At 44.9% G+C, this 21122-nt stretch overlaps 1 protein-coding gene across 1 annotated transcript in view; it reads left to right on the top strand.

Moving 5' to 3' along the window:
• The first annotated feature begins 334 nt into the window (after positions 1-334).
• Positions 335-21122, top strand: part of LOC146796217 (cathelicidin-related peptide Pt_CRAMP2-like) — a 106123-nt gene continuing 85335 nt past the window's right edge. Inside the window, exon 1 of the mRNA XM_085628723.1 lies at positions 335-639. Within this exon, the coding sequence (XP_085484849.1) occupies positions 469-639 (171 nt within the window). The 5' untranslated portion in view covers positions 335-468. The remainder of the gene's footprint in view (positions 640-21122) is intronic.

Raw genomic sequence — 21122 nt, forward strand, 5'->3', positions numbered from 1 at the left:
TTATTAATACTTGTATTTTGTTAGTTACTCTGTCCTTCAAATACAACAACACTACTAGGGGTTTTCGTTTTACCAGTAGGGCACTGGTAATGAAGATGTGTTTGGTGCTTTCTGATTCAATCAGTACCTAACAAGGGTACAGTTTTCAGTCAATTTACGTGAGTGTTCCATTCATAAAATTTTGGCAGAGGTCCACAAAATAAAGCTCTTTGGATGGGTCCCAAGAAACAAGCAAATGACAAAAACAACTTAATCTGAAATGTGCCTTGTGCCAATGTCTGTTGCAATCTGGGAAATTCCAGGCCCAAAAAAAACCCCCCACAAATCCCTTTTTGAGAAACTCGAGCCATCTGTCCTGTATGTATTAGTTTTTAGGCTTAAATTTAAGAAAAGGGGAGAAGCGGTATTCCTTATAAAAGGGGCTCCTTCATTCACATTCAGCTCTATCACCAGCCTGTGAGACCTACAATGGAGCGATGTGTCAGTGTCTTAGCTGTGCTTGCGGTAGCTTCTGCCGCCACAATTCTCTCACTTCCACAGGTTTCCTGGACCGTAGAAGATGCTGTTGATTTGTTCAATAAGGGATCAAACGAAGACTACATCTTTAAACTTGTAGAAACGAATGCAGAATATGTGGTGGTAAGTTATGTGTTCATTCACCCCCTTACGCTACTATTCGTTCATTACAGGATTGAATGATGTGTGTGCAACCTGCCTTTCATAGGTTTGAATCCCGCGTGGCCAATGCAGAAAGTTAATCTCTTTCAAATTGATGCAGTGACTGTTATATAGTTTCTCCAATAATAATGATGAACACTTTGTGTAGAAATCTCAAGCAAATTCAATATGTCTGCCTTTTGGAGTAATAAGCATCTGTAGAGCATGAAGATGTGTTTTGTTTTGTGTCAGGGTGTGGGAAGGCAGGGAGACTTGAGGTGGGTAGTAGTGGATTGTAGTGAGGTTCTCTGGGGTCGGAAGAGCAGTGCTTGGTAACAGTACCATGGTGGTGTGGTAGCGCAGTAGTAGAGTGGCACAGGTGTAAAATGTGTGTTGCAGGGATTCTGCACATACACAGAACTATGCGCATGATGATGGGACTTCGGTGCATAGGGACTGAGCCTTCCTACAGCCTTAGTACCCACGAGTCCAGGACCGACTAGCTATAGTGTCTCACTCGCCCTCCTACACACTCACGGAGAAGCAAATGATTAGACACCCTAGAACACAACACTCCTGTATCTCTCAGGAATCGCGGTAACAAGATACAATTTTGCGCTCACACTCTCGTACCTGTCCATAATAAGATCTGACTGAGACACGAATATAGTTTAAAATGTTTATTTTAACTAACTTGCTCAAACATGCAGTATACGTGCCAACAAGCAGAAAAATGCATAACACGAATATCGTTAGCATTGTAGCTAGGCTATACATCATAAAGGGAGATGTCATCGTATAAAGACTATGGAGAAAGGACTATAGTGCCTAACCTCCCTCCCCTTGGCTAGAACGAGTATTATTATATTATAGAAGATCTCTGGGCTTTGTCAGCAGACCCCGTACCTTACTCCATAGATGGTATTTCTATATCATAGGTGTGTGTTGCTCTTCTCCCTGGAAAGGCCCCTCTGCAAGTGTCTGTTACCTAAACATGTTTCCCCATAATATCAAAGTACGAGCATCCAGCAGCAGCAGCTGCGCTAGTGTGTTTTGTCTAGGTGCTAGAGCCGGACCAGAACAGAAAAACAAGGGGCATTGTTTATCGACCTTGCTCATAATGTTCAGACTAAACTCCAGGAACAAGCAGAGAACGTACACAGCAAACAGTTCTCATGTGAAAGGCATAAACACAGCATTGCAAAAATAAAGCTTTGTAGTAACGTGCGCAAAAGCGGCATCATGGCTGCAGGGCTTATGCTAACTTAGTAACGTTGACAATGTACCCATCGGCCACGTGACATGTGTTAGTCTGTGCTTAGGTGTGGCAGTGGCGTGATAACCTTTTCCATGTGGTTGATAATGAACTGTTTGAGTGACAATGTTGTGCCAGGGTGGGCGTGCAGTCCATTTGGCTATTTGTCTGGTGACGGGTGGTGATATTGTGGTTGTTTTTGTGACAATGTACTAATAGAATGGTCGATGTGTGATGCAAGCGGTAGTGTCGCAATGGGGATTCTAGCTGGAGCTGGAACATTACATTATGGTGGTGGGTTATACTGTTATACTGTGCTTCTGAAAGGTAGTAATATAGTGATGGTGAAGAGGTGATTAAGTATTATTGGCTTGGTGGTGTAGCTTTTGGGGTTAACATGTAGCACCTGGAGGAGGAAGTGCTAGAAGTTGTAGTATGTTGTTGAAAGCAATGCCATTGTGCTGCTTAGATGGCAGTGTTGCAATAGAGTGGTTTTGTGGTTCTGGACATGGTGGTACAGTGTAGATGATGGTAGTGCATTTTATGAGTGGTAATGCAGTGCTGTAGAAGTTGTTATGCACTCTGAGATTAAGTGCTAGTGCAGTATTAGTGTAGTACAGTAGTAAGTGTTTAAAAGATTATGTAGTGCACTCCTATTGCACTGTGAGGCCGTGGAAAGACGAGCACTGGAGGCGTGGCAGTGAATTACATTTGGGTGGTATTATGGCCCTAGAGGGTGTTATTGTAGTTCAGTGAATGTGCAGTATTGTGAGGGTGATAGTGCTATAGTATAGGGTGTTTTGGGGTGGTGAGCGAAGTGTTGTTAGCTAGCAGGATAATGAGTGCTGTGATGAAGTGTTCAAGGGTGGCAGTGCCAAGATAGAGGGTAGGAGTGTGGTGGTTTGGGGTGTTTGCATGGTGATATAGGGTGGTATTATGGGAATGTGGGTGATAGGAGCGTTGGACTGGCAAAATGAAACACAGGGGGCTCAACCTCATCTGAAAGCAGCCCTGACGATGGCAATTTTCCAATAGACACATGCGTGATTTGATGCAGAGGAGAAGTAATGCCCCCTGGTACTGTGCTAGCCCTTGGAGTACAGGAATATTTAATGAGGTTCTTTTCAGAAAAGGTTGCAAAAGCTATTGATTTTTGGTAATATATTAGCCCCATCAAAAATATTTTTAGGGGGAAACCTAATGCTCCATTCAAATCCATCTACTGTGGGGAAGACGTGCCAGGCTCACTCACTTAGTGCAATACAGGTCCTGCATTAAAAGGACTGCAATAAGCTTCAAGTCCATCACCATAGACATAGATTGTCAATGTACGTAGAAATAAATACATATTTTGCCAGTTGATTGTTAGATCACAATTATTTTGCACATTTACTTTTTTCAATGTTCTTTTTTTTAATTGATATTTTTATTAGGATCCAGGTATTGTAGTATCATGTTGCAGTAAATGTTCATCATAAATTGCATATAAGCGTCTTCAATACAAATATAATTTCATATTATATCATTAGAAATAAATACACAGACTACAGCATCTTACAACAAAATATTTTAATCCTAGCAAGCAGAAAATACTTTAAAAAACTCTAAAACCCTAAATGCAATTGACTTAAAACCAGATAAAAGGAGGGAGAATAGCTCATGAAATGCCTACAATAGGATGAGGAAGGGAGCTAGGGCGATTTAATCAGTCCCTTTCATGTCACTCCTACATCTTCAGATTGGAAATATTGTCCCCAGAGTATCCCAAACTTCCTAACTCCTCCAGTTTGTATTGCGTATAGCTGTTCACTGTTTCTTATTCGTCTTGGTTTTTTGTAGCCAATCCTTCATTGAGGGATTTATTTGAGTTTGCTAATTATGAAGTAAAAGAGATCGAGCTATATCTGTTGCAATATATACTAGTTTTTCCCACCTATTGGCCAAGCCCAATGCTGGGTCGTAACCCAGGACCCTCCAGACACCTACAAGATACTGAAATATTTCAATCCAAAATCCCTGTATAGCTGAACAGTGGCTGATAATACACATTCAATTTGCCGGGGAAGGCCCTAAACACTGGGCACAAGTCCCCAGGTAGAATGGGTTAATACCTGTTAAAAATGCTGGGGTTCTATATAGAAGTCATTTAGAGAAAAAAAGCATTTGAGCCAATTGGCTCCACTTAACACACTAAAATTGTATATATTGACTTCCTTCCACATCTTACTTATGATTCAAAGGCCTTCATACCTGTCCCAATTTTATTTGCCTTTTGGGCGAAATCAAGGCCTTTACATACTACAAGTATTCTTTTCCATTCCCTAGGCCTTTTTAAAACCCCGTCCTCGTTTAGGGCAGACACCACCTCCCTGCTACTAAGAATCTGGCCTAAATTAAAATCCAACAGAACTTCATTGACTGTTCAAAATGAGCCAGAGAGGAGAAAGTCAGCCTGTATACTCTGCCTTACTTCTCATATGTTTTGCCATCTGTCTCCCATAAGGAAGTCTGAAATTTCCCAATATCCTGATGTATCCCACCTTTGAACAATATCAGGTGAGAGATTCCCCCCGGACCTATTTCCGCAGCAGCCAAGGGAGTCGCCGCATTATTCTGAGGAATGGAGTATCTCCTATAGAGATCTCCATATTTCAGAAAGAGCCACATCAAGCTCTTATAACGTACTCGTTTTGGCAACTTAGTTGTCTTTAGTTCGTCCTGGATATTAAGCTCTTTAAAAATTAAGGGCATAAAGTTATTTATAAAAAAAACCCTAAGTGTCTTTGTATTGAACCAAGACATGAATTGTGTAAAATAGGCATAGTTGTAATCTCTGAGATTGGGGAGTGCCAATCCTCCATTCTCCCGTGATTCATATGGAGTGCTTAATGCAATTCTGGGTGATTTTTTTGCCATATAAAAGATGAGCGCATGGACTCAACAGTTTAAAAAAATGAGGTAGTTAACACGCATTGGATGGCTGAGAATAAAAAATGAAATAAAGGGAGAAACTGTATTTTATTAAAGGAGACTCTCCATAGGATACTCACAGGAAGAGAAATCCACCGAGAGAGTACATTTCGTACGTTTCTGAGAAGGGGAGAGAAATTAAGGTCGTACAGATCCTCGATTTTAGAAGCAAACCTTATCCCCAAATAGCGCTTTGGTTGAGAATTAGCACAACCAGCCACATCTGGAAGTACAGCATCAGAAGTACAGCCACAGAGTATCATTTCTGTCTTTCTCTTATTAATTTATGCCCTCTCATTGCCTCATATTGAGCGAAAATCTCAAAAATCTGTTCTTGAGTGTCCTTTTAACTATCTAAAATTACCATGATATTGTCAGCATATCATTTTATTTAATCCATTTGTGGGAGTGTAGGCGGGATACTTTTATTTGCTCGGTTTCCTTTAGCTAGTGGATCAATTGAGAAGGCAAATAAAATAGGGGGTAATGGACCCACATGTCTTGTGCCCTGCAACACCTTTATTTGCTTCACTTCAACTGAATTATTGATAATACCTGCTTTAGCTTTACAATACATATTATATATAAGCCTCGTGATCGGGGATGGAATATCAAATGTGGTCAGGATATTAAATAAAGCTTCCCGGACCACGAGGTCAAAAGCTTTTTCTGCATCTAGCAGGAACACTAAGGCTTGCATCCTATTTGCAGAAAAGTAATCCAGGACTTCTTACAAATAGTGAGTGTTTGTTCCTAGCTGCCTTCCTGCTAAAAAACCACTCTGGTCTAAGTGGATCAATCTTGTGGCTATAAGATTGAATCTATTTGCAAGTAGCTTTGTAAGTATCTTATAATCTGTGTTTAACAATGTGATAGGGCGGTACGAATTAGGATCATCAGCCTCATTGTTAGTCTTCAAAAAGCTTACCATATTCCCTTTTAAAAAAGAAGATGGTATGTCACCTCCCTGTAACAATCTATTAGCTAGTGATAAAAGAGGACTCGATAAAACATCAGAAAAAAAGTTTACAAAAATTCCCCAGGGAATCCATCTGGTCCACAGATTTTCCCATTAGGCAGATTTGTGATGACCTCCATCAATCCCTCCCTCGAGAAGGGTCAAGACATATCAACTCCTTCCTCTCTAGTTAGGGCTGGGATATCACAATCTACTAAAAATCGTTCTAAAGGGAGTCTGCCAATTGACTGAATCTGTGAAGAAATCTGTCTATAATGATTTAGCATAATTTCTCCCACCTTCTCTGATTCCCTCCTTACTATTCTGATGGTTGGACATTTCAAGTCATTTATCTGATTCTTGGCAGCCTGTTCCAGAGCCTGCCATGCTAGAAATTTGCTAGTTCAGTTACTTTCTTCATAAACCTTTTGTGACTGAATCTGGGCGAGGCGGCACATCTAGCATAGTAAGTTTCCCTCATCACCTGTCTGGCAGTGTTGAATGCTTTTTTGTTAGCCATGCATGACTTCTGCAGAAACCTGGCATAGCTCTGTTGTACCTTTTCTTCTAACATCTCTTTTTGTTTATTGGCTTTGAGGCTATTCTCTGCATCCTTACTCATCATTCTCTCTCTAATTAATACCGTCATAGAGTCTCAAACATTGTCCTCTGATGCAGTCTTATCATTAATCATCATAAATTTCCTAATCTCATCTTTAAGAATTTGTGCCCTCCCTTCCTCCTGCAGATTTTGATTATTTAACACTCATCGTCAAGGGCCCTGCGGGGATTTGGTCACTTCGAGCTTAAGGCCAATCATTGCATAATCGGAGAATCCATTAGGCAGAGTGGTTTGAGGCTTATAAATAAGAGCGTGAGAGATTAGGAACAAATGTATGAGAGGAGGTAGGAAACCTCCCCGAAAAGCAGGTAAATGCAATTTCTGTAGGGCAAGCTGCCCGCCAGGGGTGAATTAAAGTGAAAATATCCTTGAAGTTCCTAATGATTCTCAAGGATTTTGGACTTGTCTGTTTTTTTTTTGCCTTAACCGAGAAATCCAGTCTTTGATCCTGCAGCAAATTAAAATCCCCACTGATAATCAATCCCCCTGTGTTTTGCATAAGTGACTGGAATAAATTCACACATGGAGTAATGCTGTCGTCCACTGGGGCATAAAAGCTAGAAAATGTAAATGGTTTTGACCCTATTACACAACTAACCCAACACCAATTGCCCTCTTTATCACTATCGCTGTTAACCACTTCTCCACCTGCCCATTTGACAAGAAAATAGCCATACTTCGATGGGCGGCTTGGGCAGATGAAAACCCTCTATAAATTGCCCATTTTTGGAACATCGAGAATCCTGACAGTGTACCAGCTGGGATATTGGTCTCCTGGACAACATCACTACAGGATTCTGGACAAAACCCCAGCTTTCTATTGCACGAAGTTTCTTAACATTGTTGAGCCCATTTGCATTAAAGGACATTACCTTCAGAGAATTACTCACACCAATGTTCTAAAAAAAAAAGGGCGTATAACCTACACAGGGTCTCTCCTGATAAGTCAAAGGTGCTGCAGATATAGAGCGAACTTTCTCACACAGAGAGAGTATACATACAATTCACACTTTTTGCCCCTCCTTTCTCCTGCCTTAAACTAATAAAATGGAGAGGCCCTCGCTGCTGATTGAAGCTCCCCTCAAGCCAGCCTAACATTCTAATCTACCTTCCTTACTGCTTAAATTAAGTATTTGCAGACCTAAATCCATATTTTGTATTCCTTTCACCCCTCCCTTCCACCTAACATGTGCCCCCCACCCTGCCCTCCATCACCCTCTCAACTCCTCAGGTGTGGTGAGTGGAGCGCCATCGCACTCACACCTAACATGCTTCCTTCCCCTAAGAATCTGGAACCCTGGTCTTGTGCCCAGATTAATCGGCCTACCCTTACCCCCACCACATCAGCAAAAAGGAAAGAATAAAAAGAAAAGAGAAAAAGAAGGACAAAGAGGGAGAAAAGGCGGAGAGGCCCCCTATATAGACTTAGACACACCCTTGCTCCAAGGCCGCTAGCCCTCCTTCCCTCTCTCTTATAAAGTTATCTAAATAAGGCTCATCAACTTTTTTTAGTAAAACTTATAAAGATTGGCCAATTAACCACGGCCCCCATAGTAATGGTAGAGAAAGGGAGAGTCACAGATTATCATCGTGGTTCCCCGATTTTAGATTGCCCCATAGTCCACTTTTCTGCTTGCGCACTCCTTGCTTACGGCTTCTCTGCTATTTGTTGTAATAGTTCTAGAGCCTCCGAAACATCACAGAAAACATGGACCCGATCCTTTACTAGCACCTTCAGCTTTGACTGCTGTGCGATCATTGCCTGTGCTCCTTGAGCCTTAAAAAAATGAAGCATCTTTATAAATTCTTTCCCCCTCCTCACTGTTGAGGTGGACATGTCAGAAAAGATGTGACAGAGAGGGATTTCAGGGGTACTACTCTGTTTCTCTTTGATAGTTTTAGATAGCAGACTCCTTCACCCTGTAGCCCCCACAATTGACCAGGATTGCGCGAGGACATTTTGAAGTTGGAGGCAAATGCGCAGGTACTTGGTGGACTCTTGTAAGTGCGAAATCCCCAGGATTTTCCAGGAGGACACATTTTTTTAATGAAGATGTTTACCCATTGCAGCATTTGCTGCCCCCCCAGTCCTTATGGAGGGCCTATGTCACAAGGAGGACATATTTTTTAATGAAGGTGTTTACCCATTGCAGCATGAGAAGATTTGTGTGCCTTGAGTGATTTTCCAACACCTCAAACTTGTATTTAATCAAGGATTGCTGTTTCTGGAAAGTGGCTGTCCTTTCCTGTAGGCTAACTACTTGATCTTCTGGCTGAGCGATCCTACCTTCTGCCTCTCTAAGTCTCTCCGGAATCTGGGCCACAGTCTCCTCAATTTTCATAAGGCATGCATCTAATGCAGCGATCTCCATGGTTTGTGAGGCTTTAAAGTCCCGTATTTCCTCCAGGATAAGATTTAGCATCGTCTTGGTGTCCCATTGCATCGCGGAAAAAAAGCTGTCCTGACATGTCTCTTTATTTGAAAGAGGTGGATTATGTTGCACTTTGTCACATCCCAGGCCTTCCTGCTCAGGGGTGGATGACCCCAGGGCAATAGCTGGAGCAGTAAAAACTTTCAAGGGTTGAAATACCATAAATTTGCCCTCTGAGGAAAAATCAGGTAACTATGACTGAAGCCGTGGTGACTGTGGAGGCTGTACAGACTGTGGGAGCTCTGCCTGCTTGGACTGATCAGTCACAGGGGCCACACTTGTGCCAGGGCCCAATTTCGGTTTCATAAACAGGGGGTATTCCATAACTTCTTTGGGTTTCAGGAGAGCAGTATCTGGTTCCGAAATAGGTATCTCTTGATTCTTGCATTGAGATCTGAGTGGGCATCACAGATATGAATTACGTGCTGCTGTCCCTCTGCCCAGAGCTCATAGAAATTATTTCCCTACCCCCCTCCAAGGGGTGCTGATCCTTGATACGGCTTGCGCCTACGTCGTGGAGAGTATAATTCTTATGAGCCGAAGCAGTGCAAATAGCTCGTGGAGTGGCATGCCCCACCTTTTTCTTGGCACGTTGATTTGGAGCAGATATCTCAAAATGTGTCCTTGCTGTAGAGCCAGATGCCTCAGAATTGTTTGCATTTTCTAATACTACGAAATCCAAAAATAAGATTCTTGTATCCCTTAATTTAGCCCTTCTAGCAAATCCACTCTTGTAACTATATCAAATGTCACTAGAACAAGGCAAAAAAGAAACTATTGTGGCCTTCCCCAGCGACCCTCTGCCGGGTAGTGATACAATCCTGCCTAAAACAATAATAATTTGAGCAGAGCGCAGGCACTTATTCCCCCACCCCCACCCCGTGAGAAACCTGGAGACGATCAAGAGTGAAAATCCTTTCTGCCTCTGTATGTAAACACCCCTGCTATCCAGAAAACCGTGCCAGGGAGAAAACAGGCCTCGCACAATGTTGTAATCCAAACAGCTCCCAAGTAGCTTCACACTCGTCACTCCTCGCAGCCCTCTAGAGCCATGCCTACAGAGAGCTTATCCCCTTTATCTCTGCGAGCAGCAATCTGATCCTTGATCAGAAACTCGCCTTGGTGCTCTGCTTTTGCAGAGGCCGCCCCTGAAGGAGGCCTCGAGGGCCGGCGCCATAACGGACGCCAGGGATCCGGAAGGATCCTGTTCTAGCCGCTGGTAAGCGCCCCGAAGCAGAAGGGGCGCTTCCATCGCAGCAAAACGCGCGCCAGGAAGGCGCCTAGTCGCCTGGCCAATGGGGGGGGGGCAGGTGATGTTCGAACCTCCCCCAATTGCAGCAACCGCCCGTTCATGGCGGGAATATTGTGGGGGGATTATAAGACGCCGCTTCCCATACTACTGCTCATCACTACATTGTGGAGCTGGGGAACCTCGCAGAAGGAGTTGCGAGTCTCACCCACCCACACCTACGTACCAGCAATGTCGCAGTGCCGGCGGATAAGAGAGGTACAGCGGATGGTTATGGAGGCACACCGACAGGGCGGTGTGTAGAAGGAGGGCCACTCACTCTGGGATGCCGTACGGCAGGGTGAGTAGGCCTGACAAAAGGGGGCAGCAAACGGAGACGGCGCTCGCAGCCCAGACCCAGCCAGATGGCAGGGCACAAAAAGAGACTAGCAGGGTAGCGAGTTGGGGCCTAACTCCGGGGAGCGGCTAACCCCACATGCAAAGGGGCGTGGAAACCAACAGAACAAGTTGGACCCCAAAAGGTGCAAGAAAGGAGATACGCCTGTAAGAGAGCGGAATAACAAACTGTCATGGTGATTCATGATTCTATGATATGCAAAGGAGGTATGACAAGCAAATGATTTATGACCAAGAATGATGGATGACAAATTATTTACGACAATGTAACGCAAATGATTTATGACGTCCAAGTTATGGCTGTTCATGACACAAATGATTTATGGTACACAAATTATTTATGACACATGATGTACGGTCCTTTGATATGCAAATAAGTGACGACAAACAAATGATTTTTGACCAACAAAATGATTTATGACAAATGATTTATGACAAGCAACGGTAATTATTTATGACGCCCAATTTAGGGCTGTCATGACCCAAATGATTTATGACACACGGATGATGTATGACACATGATTTATGATAAGCTATGATAATGATTTATGACCCTGGCCACGAAAAGTTATGCCCAGGGGACAGAAAAATGAGTTTGTATATAGTGGTAATAAAACTGCGGCCAACAACGACCACAACAAACTACAACTCGTGTTGGCTGTGTTTTTGGTAATACGTATGTAAGGAAGCTGGCAGGCCATCCGGGAGTGGGCCCTGTGCGGGTGTTATAATCGCAGCCGATTTTGGAGCCGCACACAGCCATGAAGAGCAAGTATCTGGTGGCCAGCACGATCGCCGCCATGCCGTGTTCTGGCATCTGACGTGGCGGAAGGGTGGGGCGCTAGCGCTTCAGCTGATCAGAACGCCTCAGTTGATCACATTTTTTCAAAATTCTTGTAGTAGACCAGTTAAAGAGGTGGGTGTCGGTCAGTGAGATGGTAGTGCTGTACTGGAAAGTGGTTGTGGGGTGCTGTGACTGTGTTAGTGCAGCATTGTGGAATGAAGGTGCCATGTTGGAGGTGAAGTGTACTGCTGGTGAACAACGATGTGGTTTTTGGGGTGTTTGTGTGCCTTATATGTGACGCTTGGAGTAACCATTGCAGGCACTTGAATGAGGAAATTAAAAAAAAAGCTGAAATTTTAAGTTGATCAATATGAAATGTGAGCAGCTCACATGAGTCCTGCTATTGATTTCTATTTGTGTACAGGTAGTCTACAATTCATTATGGAAAATGTGTAAGTATCAGAAACAATATGCAAACTAAAAACAAGAATCAAGACTGAATGCCACTCATAATTATCATGGGAAAAGTTGTCAGTCTACTTTCCTCTTTGTGACAAAGGCACTTTACTTATTTTAAATAAATTAATAAATTTCTATGGTTGTAGGGGGGTTCAGTGAATTGAGCACATCTTATTAAGGCAGAGGTCTTCAATCTTTGGGCCACGACCCCCAGGAGGGCTGCGGAGTCGTGGGAAGGGGGTTGGCATTTCCAGGCCTCACTTCTGCCTGGCATCAAAAACGTGCTCTTCCTTGTGGAAACCGTGAGGCTTCATTCCAGTGGTTAAAATGCTTCAGCTGAAGTTAATTGTGTTTCCTGTGCTGTGAAACTAAGAGGCTGGGCAGACAGGTAAAACAATCCTTCATGCCAGGTTGCCTGAATTAAATGCAATTGTGTGTTATGAGTTAATCTGAAAATCTAAAGGGAGCTTGGGAGTGATTCTGGCTGTAATTATTTGTGATGGCAAAGATTTTGTTTTGTTTTGAGTGGTAGTAGAAAGAGTTAACAACTGGGCTGTGAAGTGCATGCTTTTAAACATAATATACACAGCGCTTAGTACTCCTGAGGAGATGTTGAAGGGACAGTCATGCAAACAAAAATGCATTACTTCTGCTCCGGTATTACCAAAATTTACATTTTGGAAGCTTCATTTTATCCTAAAACTATTTGCACAGTTTGTAGCAGTCTATCTTATAATGCATGTAATGCAAAAATAAAATAATGACTTACACATTCACAGTGCCTTCTGTCACAGACAGGCTGTGACCACGTAGCACTAAAAATACATAAGCCACTATTCTCCACTGCGCTAACCAAATTTGAATCTGTGGCTCTCAGGTTACACACAGACCTCTGCAGTGCATGAACTAATGTTTCAAAATGTACTACAGTGCATTTTCCACTGAGTAACAACTTTTAAAATTTTATTTTTCAAATAAGCTACCCATTATTTTATATGTAGCTACCTGATGGTGGAAGACCTAAAAAACAAACAAAATATTTTGGGGCTGATTTATGAGAGGCTTGCGCCACCGGAGAGTCACTTTTTTTGAAGGTCCAGTGGCACAAACTTCTCAATCAATAAAATAAGATTTTATGGATGATTCCCCTCTCAGCACAGAGAACAGTAGTCCATGCCCTAGTTACCTTTAGACTGGACTAAAGCAATGTTCTTTATCTAGGCACCAGCAAAGCAACGATCCAGGGACTTTAATTGGTGCAAAATGTGGCGGTTAGACTGCTTTGCGTGTGCCTAAGATTTCTTCTATCTTAGGCTTTCTTTGTGACCTATTCTGGTTGAAGGTGGAGAATCGGGTCAAATTTAAAGCTGTTAGATTTGGGGGTCTCTAGTTGGCATAAGTAGGTACCTGTGACAAATAGGAACCCTTGCGTCTAGTCAGAATGGGGGCTACACTCCTAAAATAACCCCTGCTCACCCCCTTGGTAGCTTGGCACGAGCAGGCAGGCTTATCTCAGAGGCAGTGTGTAAAGCATTTGTGAACATATACAGTAATACAGTGACAACACTACAAATGGACACCACACAGGTTGTATTATAAAAATAGGTATTTTTATATAGACTTAACACAATACTATACTCAAAAATAGTCTCTTAAATGTTATAAACATAGCTCAGTTCTCTCAAGTTGTAAATGCGACACTTTACTCTCAATGTACCTTAGATGTGTAGCGCAAAGAAAACAAAAGGGTTGCAGGGAAGGTGATGCGTCGGTTCCTTACACGCAGGGGAGTGGATGCGTTGGTTCTTTACTGCTGCGCAGGGCAGTTGATGCTCGCTTCCTTACTGTGTGGGGAGTTGATGCGTCAGTTTCTTACTGCTCTCCGGTGCGATGCGACACGCTGGCACCTCGATGCGATACTCTTCTCCGGTGCGATGCGACAAAATGGCGTCTTGGTTGCGATGCAACAAGGTTGGTGTGATGCGACATGCCCGACGGCCGTGCGGCGACTCGATGATCTTGAGAGCCGCGACAGGCCCTGCGACGCGCTTCTCCAGTGATGCGACGATGACCTCTGTGGCAGCGTCCCGCTACTCCGCTTCGGCGATGCGATGATGTCAGCGGCAGCGGCGGCTCGCTTCCTCGGCGATGCGATGATAGCGGCTGCGACACATTTCTCGTTGTTGCGTCACGCTTCCAGCTCCCAGCGACACGCAGTCTCTCAGAAGGCCCAGCACAACAGCAGGCACTTCAGTTCCCAGCAAGGGAATTCAGGAGGGAGCTGGTTGGTGAAGTCTTGTATCCCTGAGACTTCAGGCAGGAGGCAAGCTCTAGTTCAAGCCCTTGGAGATTCTGCCTCAAGTTGATAAAAAGCACACTCAGTCCTTTTCTCCTCTCTTTGGCAATGAAGCAACCACTGCAGGCCAACCCCCAAACACACAGCACAGGGCTAGTCTCCTCCTTCAGCTTCCTGGTTCTTCTCCTCAGCAAAGGTTCGTCTTGATTCCCAGAAGTGATCTAAAGTTCTTGGTCCCAATATTTATACTCCTTTTCCCTTTGTTCTCTGAAGGCAGAGAGGCCTTTGCCTAGTCCAAACCAGTTCTGGTCAGTCCTGGAGCACTTTGTTGACATGCCTCCTTCTTTCCTTTCACATTGCAGGGCAGGGACATCAGACACACCAGACACACCACAGGAGGTGGAGCCAGCATTGTGGAGGGAAGGCACAGCCCTATTCAGGACCCAGATGCAGCTCCTCCATCCCATCTAGATGCAGATCTCTCTATTTACCACTGGGCCACCTCACCCTGCCTCCTGGAATTCCCCAGCCCTGTCACTCAAACTCCAGACAAGGAATACGCAACCTAGCAGGCCTCTGCTAGGTTGCGTATTCCTTGTCTGGTTTGGATGGTTAGACAAGAAAATGCCTACTTTCTAAAAGTGGCATTTTCAAACACAGAATGTGAAAACCAACTTCACTAAAAGATGTATTTTATCATTCTGAGTTCAGGCATACTAAACTCGAATTTCTACCATGTTCCCTGAGTCAGTTAGGATTATAAAATGTAATAACCAAACTGCCCATTCTGGCCTATGGAGAACAGTTAGCCTTGCAATAGTGAAAAACGAAAATGGCTGTAATTCACTATTAGGACATGCCACTCACACCAGGGCATGTCCTACCTTTTACCTACAATGCACCCTGCCCTTGGGCCTACCATAGGGGTGACTAATATGTATAAAAGGGACGGTTTAGGGACTGGCAAGTGGGTGCACTTGCCCAGTCAGCATGGCAGTACCAGACTGCACACAGGCTCTGCAATGGCAGACCTGAGACACACTTTACAAGCTGCTCTGGTGGGTGGCACAATCAGTGCTGCAATCCCACCATCAGCATTGGTTACAAGCCCTGGGCACACGCAGTGCACTGTACTAGGGTCTGACAAGTAAACCAATCAAGCCAATCATGGAGTCACTAATCCATACATCAATTTACTATAGGGAGCACTTGCACTGTGGCACTGAACAGCAGTGGCACAGTGCCCATAGCATCTATAACCAGCAAAAACACATGAGGCAACAGCAAAAAAATGGAAGGGAGACCCACGCCAATGGTGCCAGGTGTAACATGTGTCCCCTCCAGCTGAAATGTGGGGAGAACTACCCTACCTCCTGGGAGTTCTCATCCCTAAGGCAGAAAAATCTGGACAGACCATCAGCGTTGGCGTGTTCTGTACCAGGGTGGTGTTCCACCGTGAAATCCATTCCCTGTAGGGAAATGGACCACCTCAACAGTTTTGGATTCTCACCCCTCATCTGCATCAACCATCTGAGGGGCCTGTAGTCTGACTGAACCCGGAAGTGAGTCCCAAACAAGTATGGTCTCAACTTCTTCAGAGCCCAGACCACAGCAAATGCCTCACGCTCAATTGCACTCCACCTCTGTTCCCGTGGAACTAACCCTCTACTGATGAAGGCTACAGGTTGATCTAGGCCCTCTTCATTAATCTGTGATAGAACAGCCCCAACACCATGCTCTGAAGCGTCTGTTTGCACAATAAACTCTTTTGAGAAGTTGGGTGCCAGGAGCACGGGTGCCGTGTACATGGCAGTCTTCAGGGCATCAAAAGCTCTCTGACAGGTGTCAGTCCAAATCACTCTCTTGGGCTGCTTCCTGGAAGTCAGCTCTGTCAAGGGTGCAACAATGCTGCCATACCCCTTGACAAACCTCCTGTAATACCCGGTGAGTCCTAAAAAGGCTCTCACCTCTGTCGGGGTCTTGGGGGGTTCCCAAGCCAGGATGGTTTCAATCTTGGGCTGTAGGGGCGCCACCTGGCTGCTCCCAACCTGGTGTCCCAAGTACACCATGGAACCCTGCCCGATCTGGCACTTACTTGCCTTGATTGTGAGGCCTGCTCTCCGCAGGGCCATCAACACTTCCCAGAGGTGGCGCAGATGTTCTTCCCAACTAGCGCTGAACATTGCGATGTCATCCAGGTAGGCGGCACTGAACTCATCCAGTCCAACCAACAACTGGTTGACCGACCTCTGAAAGGTGGCAGGGGCATTCTTCATCCCAATGGGCATAACCCGGAATTGGTAGTGCCCATCTGGTGTGGAGAATGCTGACCTCTCTCTTGCCCCATCAGTCAAGGCGATCTGCTAGTACCCAGACGTTAAGTCAAACATGCTGAGGTACCGGGCAACCCCTAACCGATCAATGATCTCATCAGCTCTGGGGATGGGGTGCATGTCAGTCCTGGTGACTGAATTGAGTCCTCGGTAGTCCACACAGAACTGCAGTTCTGGCGCGACACCCGGTGCGGCAGCCTTTGGGACCAAGACCACTGGGCTGTCCCAAGGACTGTTAGAGGACTCAATCACCCCCAACGCAAGCATCTTGGAGACCTCCTCCTTGATGCAAGCTCTCACCCTGTCAGTCACTCTGTAAGTTTTGTGCTTGACAGGAGGACTGTCCCCGGTGTCTACATCAGTGACACTGGGAATTAGGGAGAACAGGTCAGAAAACTGTCCCAGCAACTAATGACATCCATTCTGTTGCTCAGGGGTCCGGGTGGCAGAGAGGTTTACTCCATCCACTGACCCATCTTGCTCTGTTGCCGACAGGAGGTCAGGAAGAGGCTCAGTCTCCTCCTCCATTCCAGCATCTGTTGCTAGGAGCATTCCCACTTCGGACCTTTCTAAGTGGGGCTTCAGGCGGTTGACATGCAGGACCCGCAAGGGGTTCCTTGGAGACCGCAAGTCCACCAAGTAGGTAACCGGACTCTTGCGCTCCACCACCTCAAATGGTCCGGTCCACTTATCCTGGAGCGCACAGGGCTCCATGGGGGCCATGACCCACACTCTCTGAACAGGCTGAAGCTCTACCAGAGTGGCATTCTGGTCGTACCACCGCTTCATCTCCTCCTGGCTGGCTTCTAGATTCACCTCAGCGAGTTTTCTGAAACTCCTAGTTTGGTTCCTGAAGGCCAGCATGTAGCTATATACATCCTGGGGAGGTTTCCTGGCAGATTGCTCCCAGCTTTCCTTGACCAAACTCAAAGGTCCTCTCACTGGGTGTCCATAGAGAAGCTCAAAGGGACTGAACCCTAGAGATTTCTGTGACACCTCACGGTAAGCCTCATAAGTTCCTCAAGACCGATTATCATGCCTTTTAAGGTTCGGTTGAACCTTTCAACCAACCCATGTCCTTGGGGGAGGTAAGGAGCAGTGAACTTGTAGGTTACACCACACTCCTGCCACAGGGACTTCATATACTTAGAAATGAAGTTGGTACCTTGGTCAGACACCACCTCTCTAGGGAATCCTACTCGTGAGAAAACTCCTATCAGTGCCCGTCCCACCACGGGGGCCGTCACTGTCCTCAGAGGTATGACTTCTGGGTACCGGGTGGCATGGTCCACCAAGACCAGGATGAACCTGTTGCTCATGGCTGTCTTGGGGTCCAGTGGCCCCACAATGTCAATACCCACCCGTTCAAAGGGGGTGCTGACCACAGGGAATGGCTGGAGAGGAGCCTTGCGCTTCCTCCCGCTCTTTCCACTTGCCTGGCAAGTCTGACAGGTCCTGCAAGAAGTGTCTGAACTCTTGCGCATCTGGGGCCAATTAAAATGGGTGACAAGCCTTTCAAAGGTCTTGTCCTGCCCCAAATGTCCTGCTAAAGGCACATCATGAGCCAGCCCCAGTAGGAAGGCTCTGAAGCGCTGGGGTACCACCAGCACACGGGCTGACCCAGGCTCAGCAACCTTAGGCGCACTATACAGGAGACCATTCTCCCAGTAGATCCAATGTGATCCAGACTGAGCACCTGCTGCCTGGTTTGCCGCAAACCCACAAGAGAAGGGCACTTGTTCTGCTCCTCACAGAACTCCTCCCTGGAGGGACCTCCTTCCTGCTGCCAATGGGTCAGCTCAGGCAGGTCTCCCAGTTCAGCAATCTCTTCCCCGGTAGGCTCCCGGGCATCCCACTCAGGGTCCACCTCCTCCTGGGTCGTGGGAATCTCAGGGGCCGGTTTCCTGCGCCCCCTACCGCTTCTCTTAAAGGCAGGCACCTGGGCCATTTTCTCAGACTCCAGGTCCTCTTGAACACCCTTACTGGCTGCCATAGACCGAGTGGTCACGCAGGCCCACTCAGGCAAACCCAACATCTCTAAATGAGCTTTCTGCTCCACCTTAGCCCAAGGGGAGCTCTCTGGATCGTTACCTAACAGACATTCAACAGGCATGGCCGGCCTCACAGCTACTTGAAGAGTCCCTGAGACCCTCCCCCACTCAAAGGGAACCTGTTTGTCAGCTGCAACAACTGGGTAGAATGCATTTGGGACTACCTGCTCTTCAGACACCAGCTGACAACTGACAGCTGTCACACTGGCTCCGGTGTCTCTAAGAGCTTCCACCCTCTTGCCATTTATGGTCACCCACTGCCTGTATCTCTTAGTGTTATCAGGCTGCTGGGTCCTGGGGACCACTTCACAGTCTCGTAAAGAGACAAGGGACATCTCTGCGGGACCCCACCCACCTTGGGCACCTATCCCTTCCCCCATGGCTACACTAGCCAACTGCCGGGGTGGTGCACCAATGGGTGCCGTCTTCCCATACAAGGTCATAAATATAGCTTGAAAACCTACTAGTACCATGCACTGTTCTGTTCGTTTTATCCAAAACCACTGTAGATAAAAAAGCATAAACAAAACTAAACCAATGAATAAACAAATATTGCATTGAATGTCTTCAAAAATCATAATAATCAATCACATAATGACATTCATAATCTAAGAACAATGTCTCTGTTCTTAATTCAGCAAAACATTAATTGCTCTTAATGATGCAGAAAACATTAGATACAACAGAATCACAGTTGTTCAATTCTTCATCCATATTTCACTTGTAGCCCGATGCATTTCGGGACCAAAATGTCCCTTCCTCAGAGGCAAACCTATAACAAATATTCTAAAATTCCTCTTGATGTCAATTTGCAAGCGGTGAACTCATTTAGCTCAACAGTACAAGGGAAAATGAAATAGATCATACAAGAGATATGCACGTTGCTAGGATGGTACTTAGCTGAAAAGAATAGATTAGAAAATCACCAGAAAAGTGTTCAGTGTCGGAGATGTGCATGGAAGAAAACCGCGTAGAGGACCAAGAATAGGTGAAGATAGATTCAGTGTGCTAAACGTTAGATGCTACCCCCCTTTTTTTGGGTGAAAATAAGAATGTGAACTCGGTAAAAAACGACTCACCATAACTCGAACTACAGGCGTTTATGGTGAAAAAATGGCGTGTATAACTGTAAGAAACAAAGAGTGTCAGGGAGTTGCGGGAAATAGATGCTAAGAGCGATAGAACAATAAGCATGCACTAGAGGCTCACCTCTGGTTCAGTGAGTATGGCACGTAATGCATAGGGAACTTGAACACGATAAAGTTTGGAATAAATATTAGCCAGAACCTGTAGAGAAAATGGACCTGATATAAGGAAAGAAAACTCCGAAATATATCCATGCGCATCACAAACAAAAAGTGGTAAAGGGCTTACCATAGGAAATGTTCAAATAGACTATGAAGTAGTCAACTCGGGGCTCGAATTGTTCAGGGAACCATGTTGTGTTCGCATAGAGAGGACGCGAAGGATTTGAACCGTAAACCGACGGAACACGGAAGTAATCGTGGTCACGTGTCGGGTGATAAAAACAAACAATGCACTGTGAGTAGTTTCACGAAGTTAAGGAAAACTACCCGGGTGAAATAAAGTAAAGGAAAAAATTTTAATGAGAGCGAAAGGGTAACAACTGTTAAGGAACATGGTCAGTGGATGAAGCGCTCGTGAGATACGTGTGTGATACAGATAAAAGTACAATAATCATGTGCGAGGATCTGTGAGCCAATAATAAATCAAAACGAAACAAAAAACAGCTCCAGACGCGTCATAGTCTGGTGATGGGTATAAATACCAATGAGGAACTAGTGGTAGTAAAAATATTAAACATCCCGAATATGCATAATCGGGACTAGAAAAAATAAGGTAATAGTGCCCACAGGCTGTAAATACTGTAAAACAAAAGTGTTCTAATAAACAAATAAATAGCATAAGTGAGTGGCAACTGCAGTTGCCACGTAAGGTAAGGGGAGAAGAATAGCAACAACTACGATTGAAGGTAAATAGTGAAGAAGTGTATACATAAGTAGAAGGTGCTTCTGTAAATAACAGTAACCAAGAATGAGTGAAATGAGATGCAAAGTAAAGAAGCAGAGAGCCATCACCATAGATGCCTAAAGGATACATGTTGTGATATTAACAGTATTAGACAACAAAATATGTGGTTCCAATGTGAATGTTTTGACAAGAGGACCACAAGATAACACATATCATACTCCATAATAATATTCAAAGTGAACATAATTACAGTAACATGAGAAAACATACTGGTATGTAGTCACAAGAACTGTAGATCATAAAAAACAAGACATATCTAATCTATCATTGAGCCCGGAGGGCATCGTAGTATTTAGATTTTTAATCCAAAATCTTTCTCTTTGGAGGAGTTTTTTAGTGATGTCTACCCCGGGGTATATGGTCAAGGATTCAACAATTTGGAATCTTAATTGGGAAATGGTGTGTTTGGATTCATCCCAATGTGTTGCTAAAGATGACGTTGAGCTATGATTCCTGATCTTGCTTTTATGTTCAGTTATCCTTATTTTCAGTTTGGAACCACATAGTTTGTCGTCTAATACTGTTAATATCACAACATGTATCCTTTAGGCATCTATGGTGATGGCTCTCTGCTTCTTTACTTTGCATCTCATATCACTCATTCTTGG

This window comes from Triturus cristatus, chromosome 10 (assembly GCF_964204655.1).
Source record: "Triturus cristatus chromosome 10, aTriCri1.1, whole genome shotgun sequence".
NCBI lineage: Eukaryota > Metazoa > Chordata > Amphibia > Caudata > Salamandridae > Triturus > Triturus cristatus.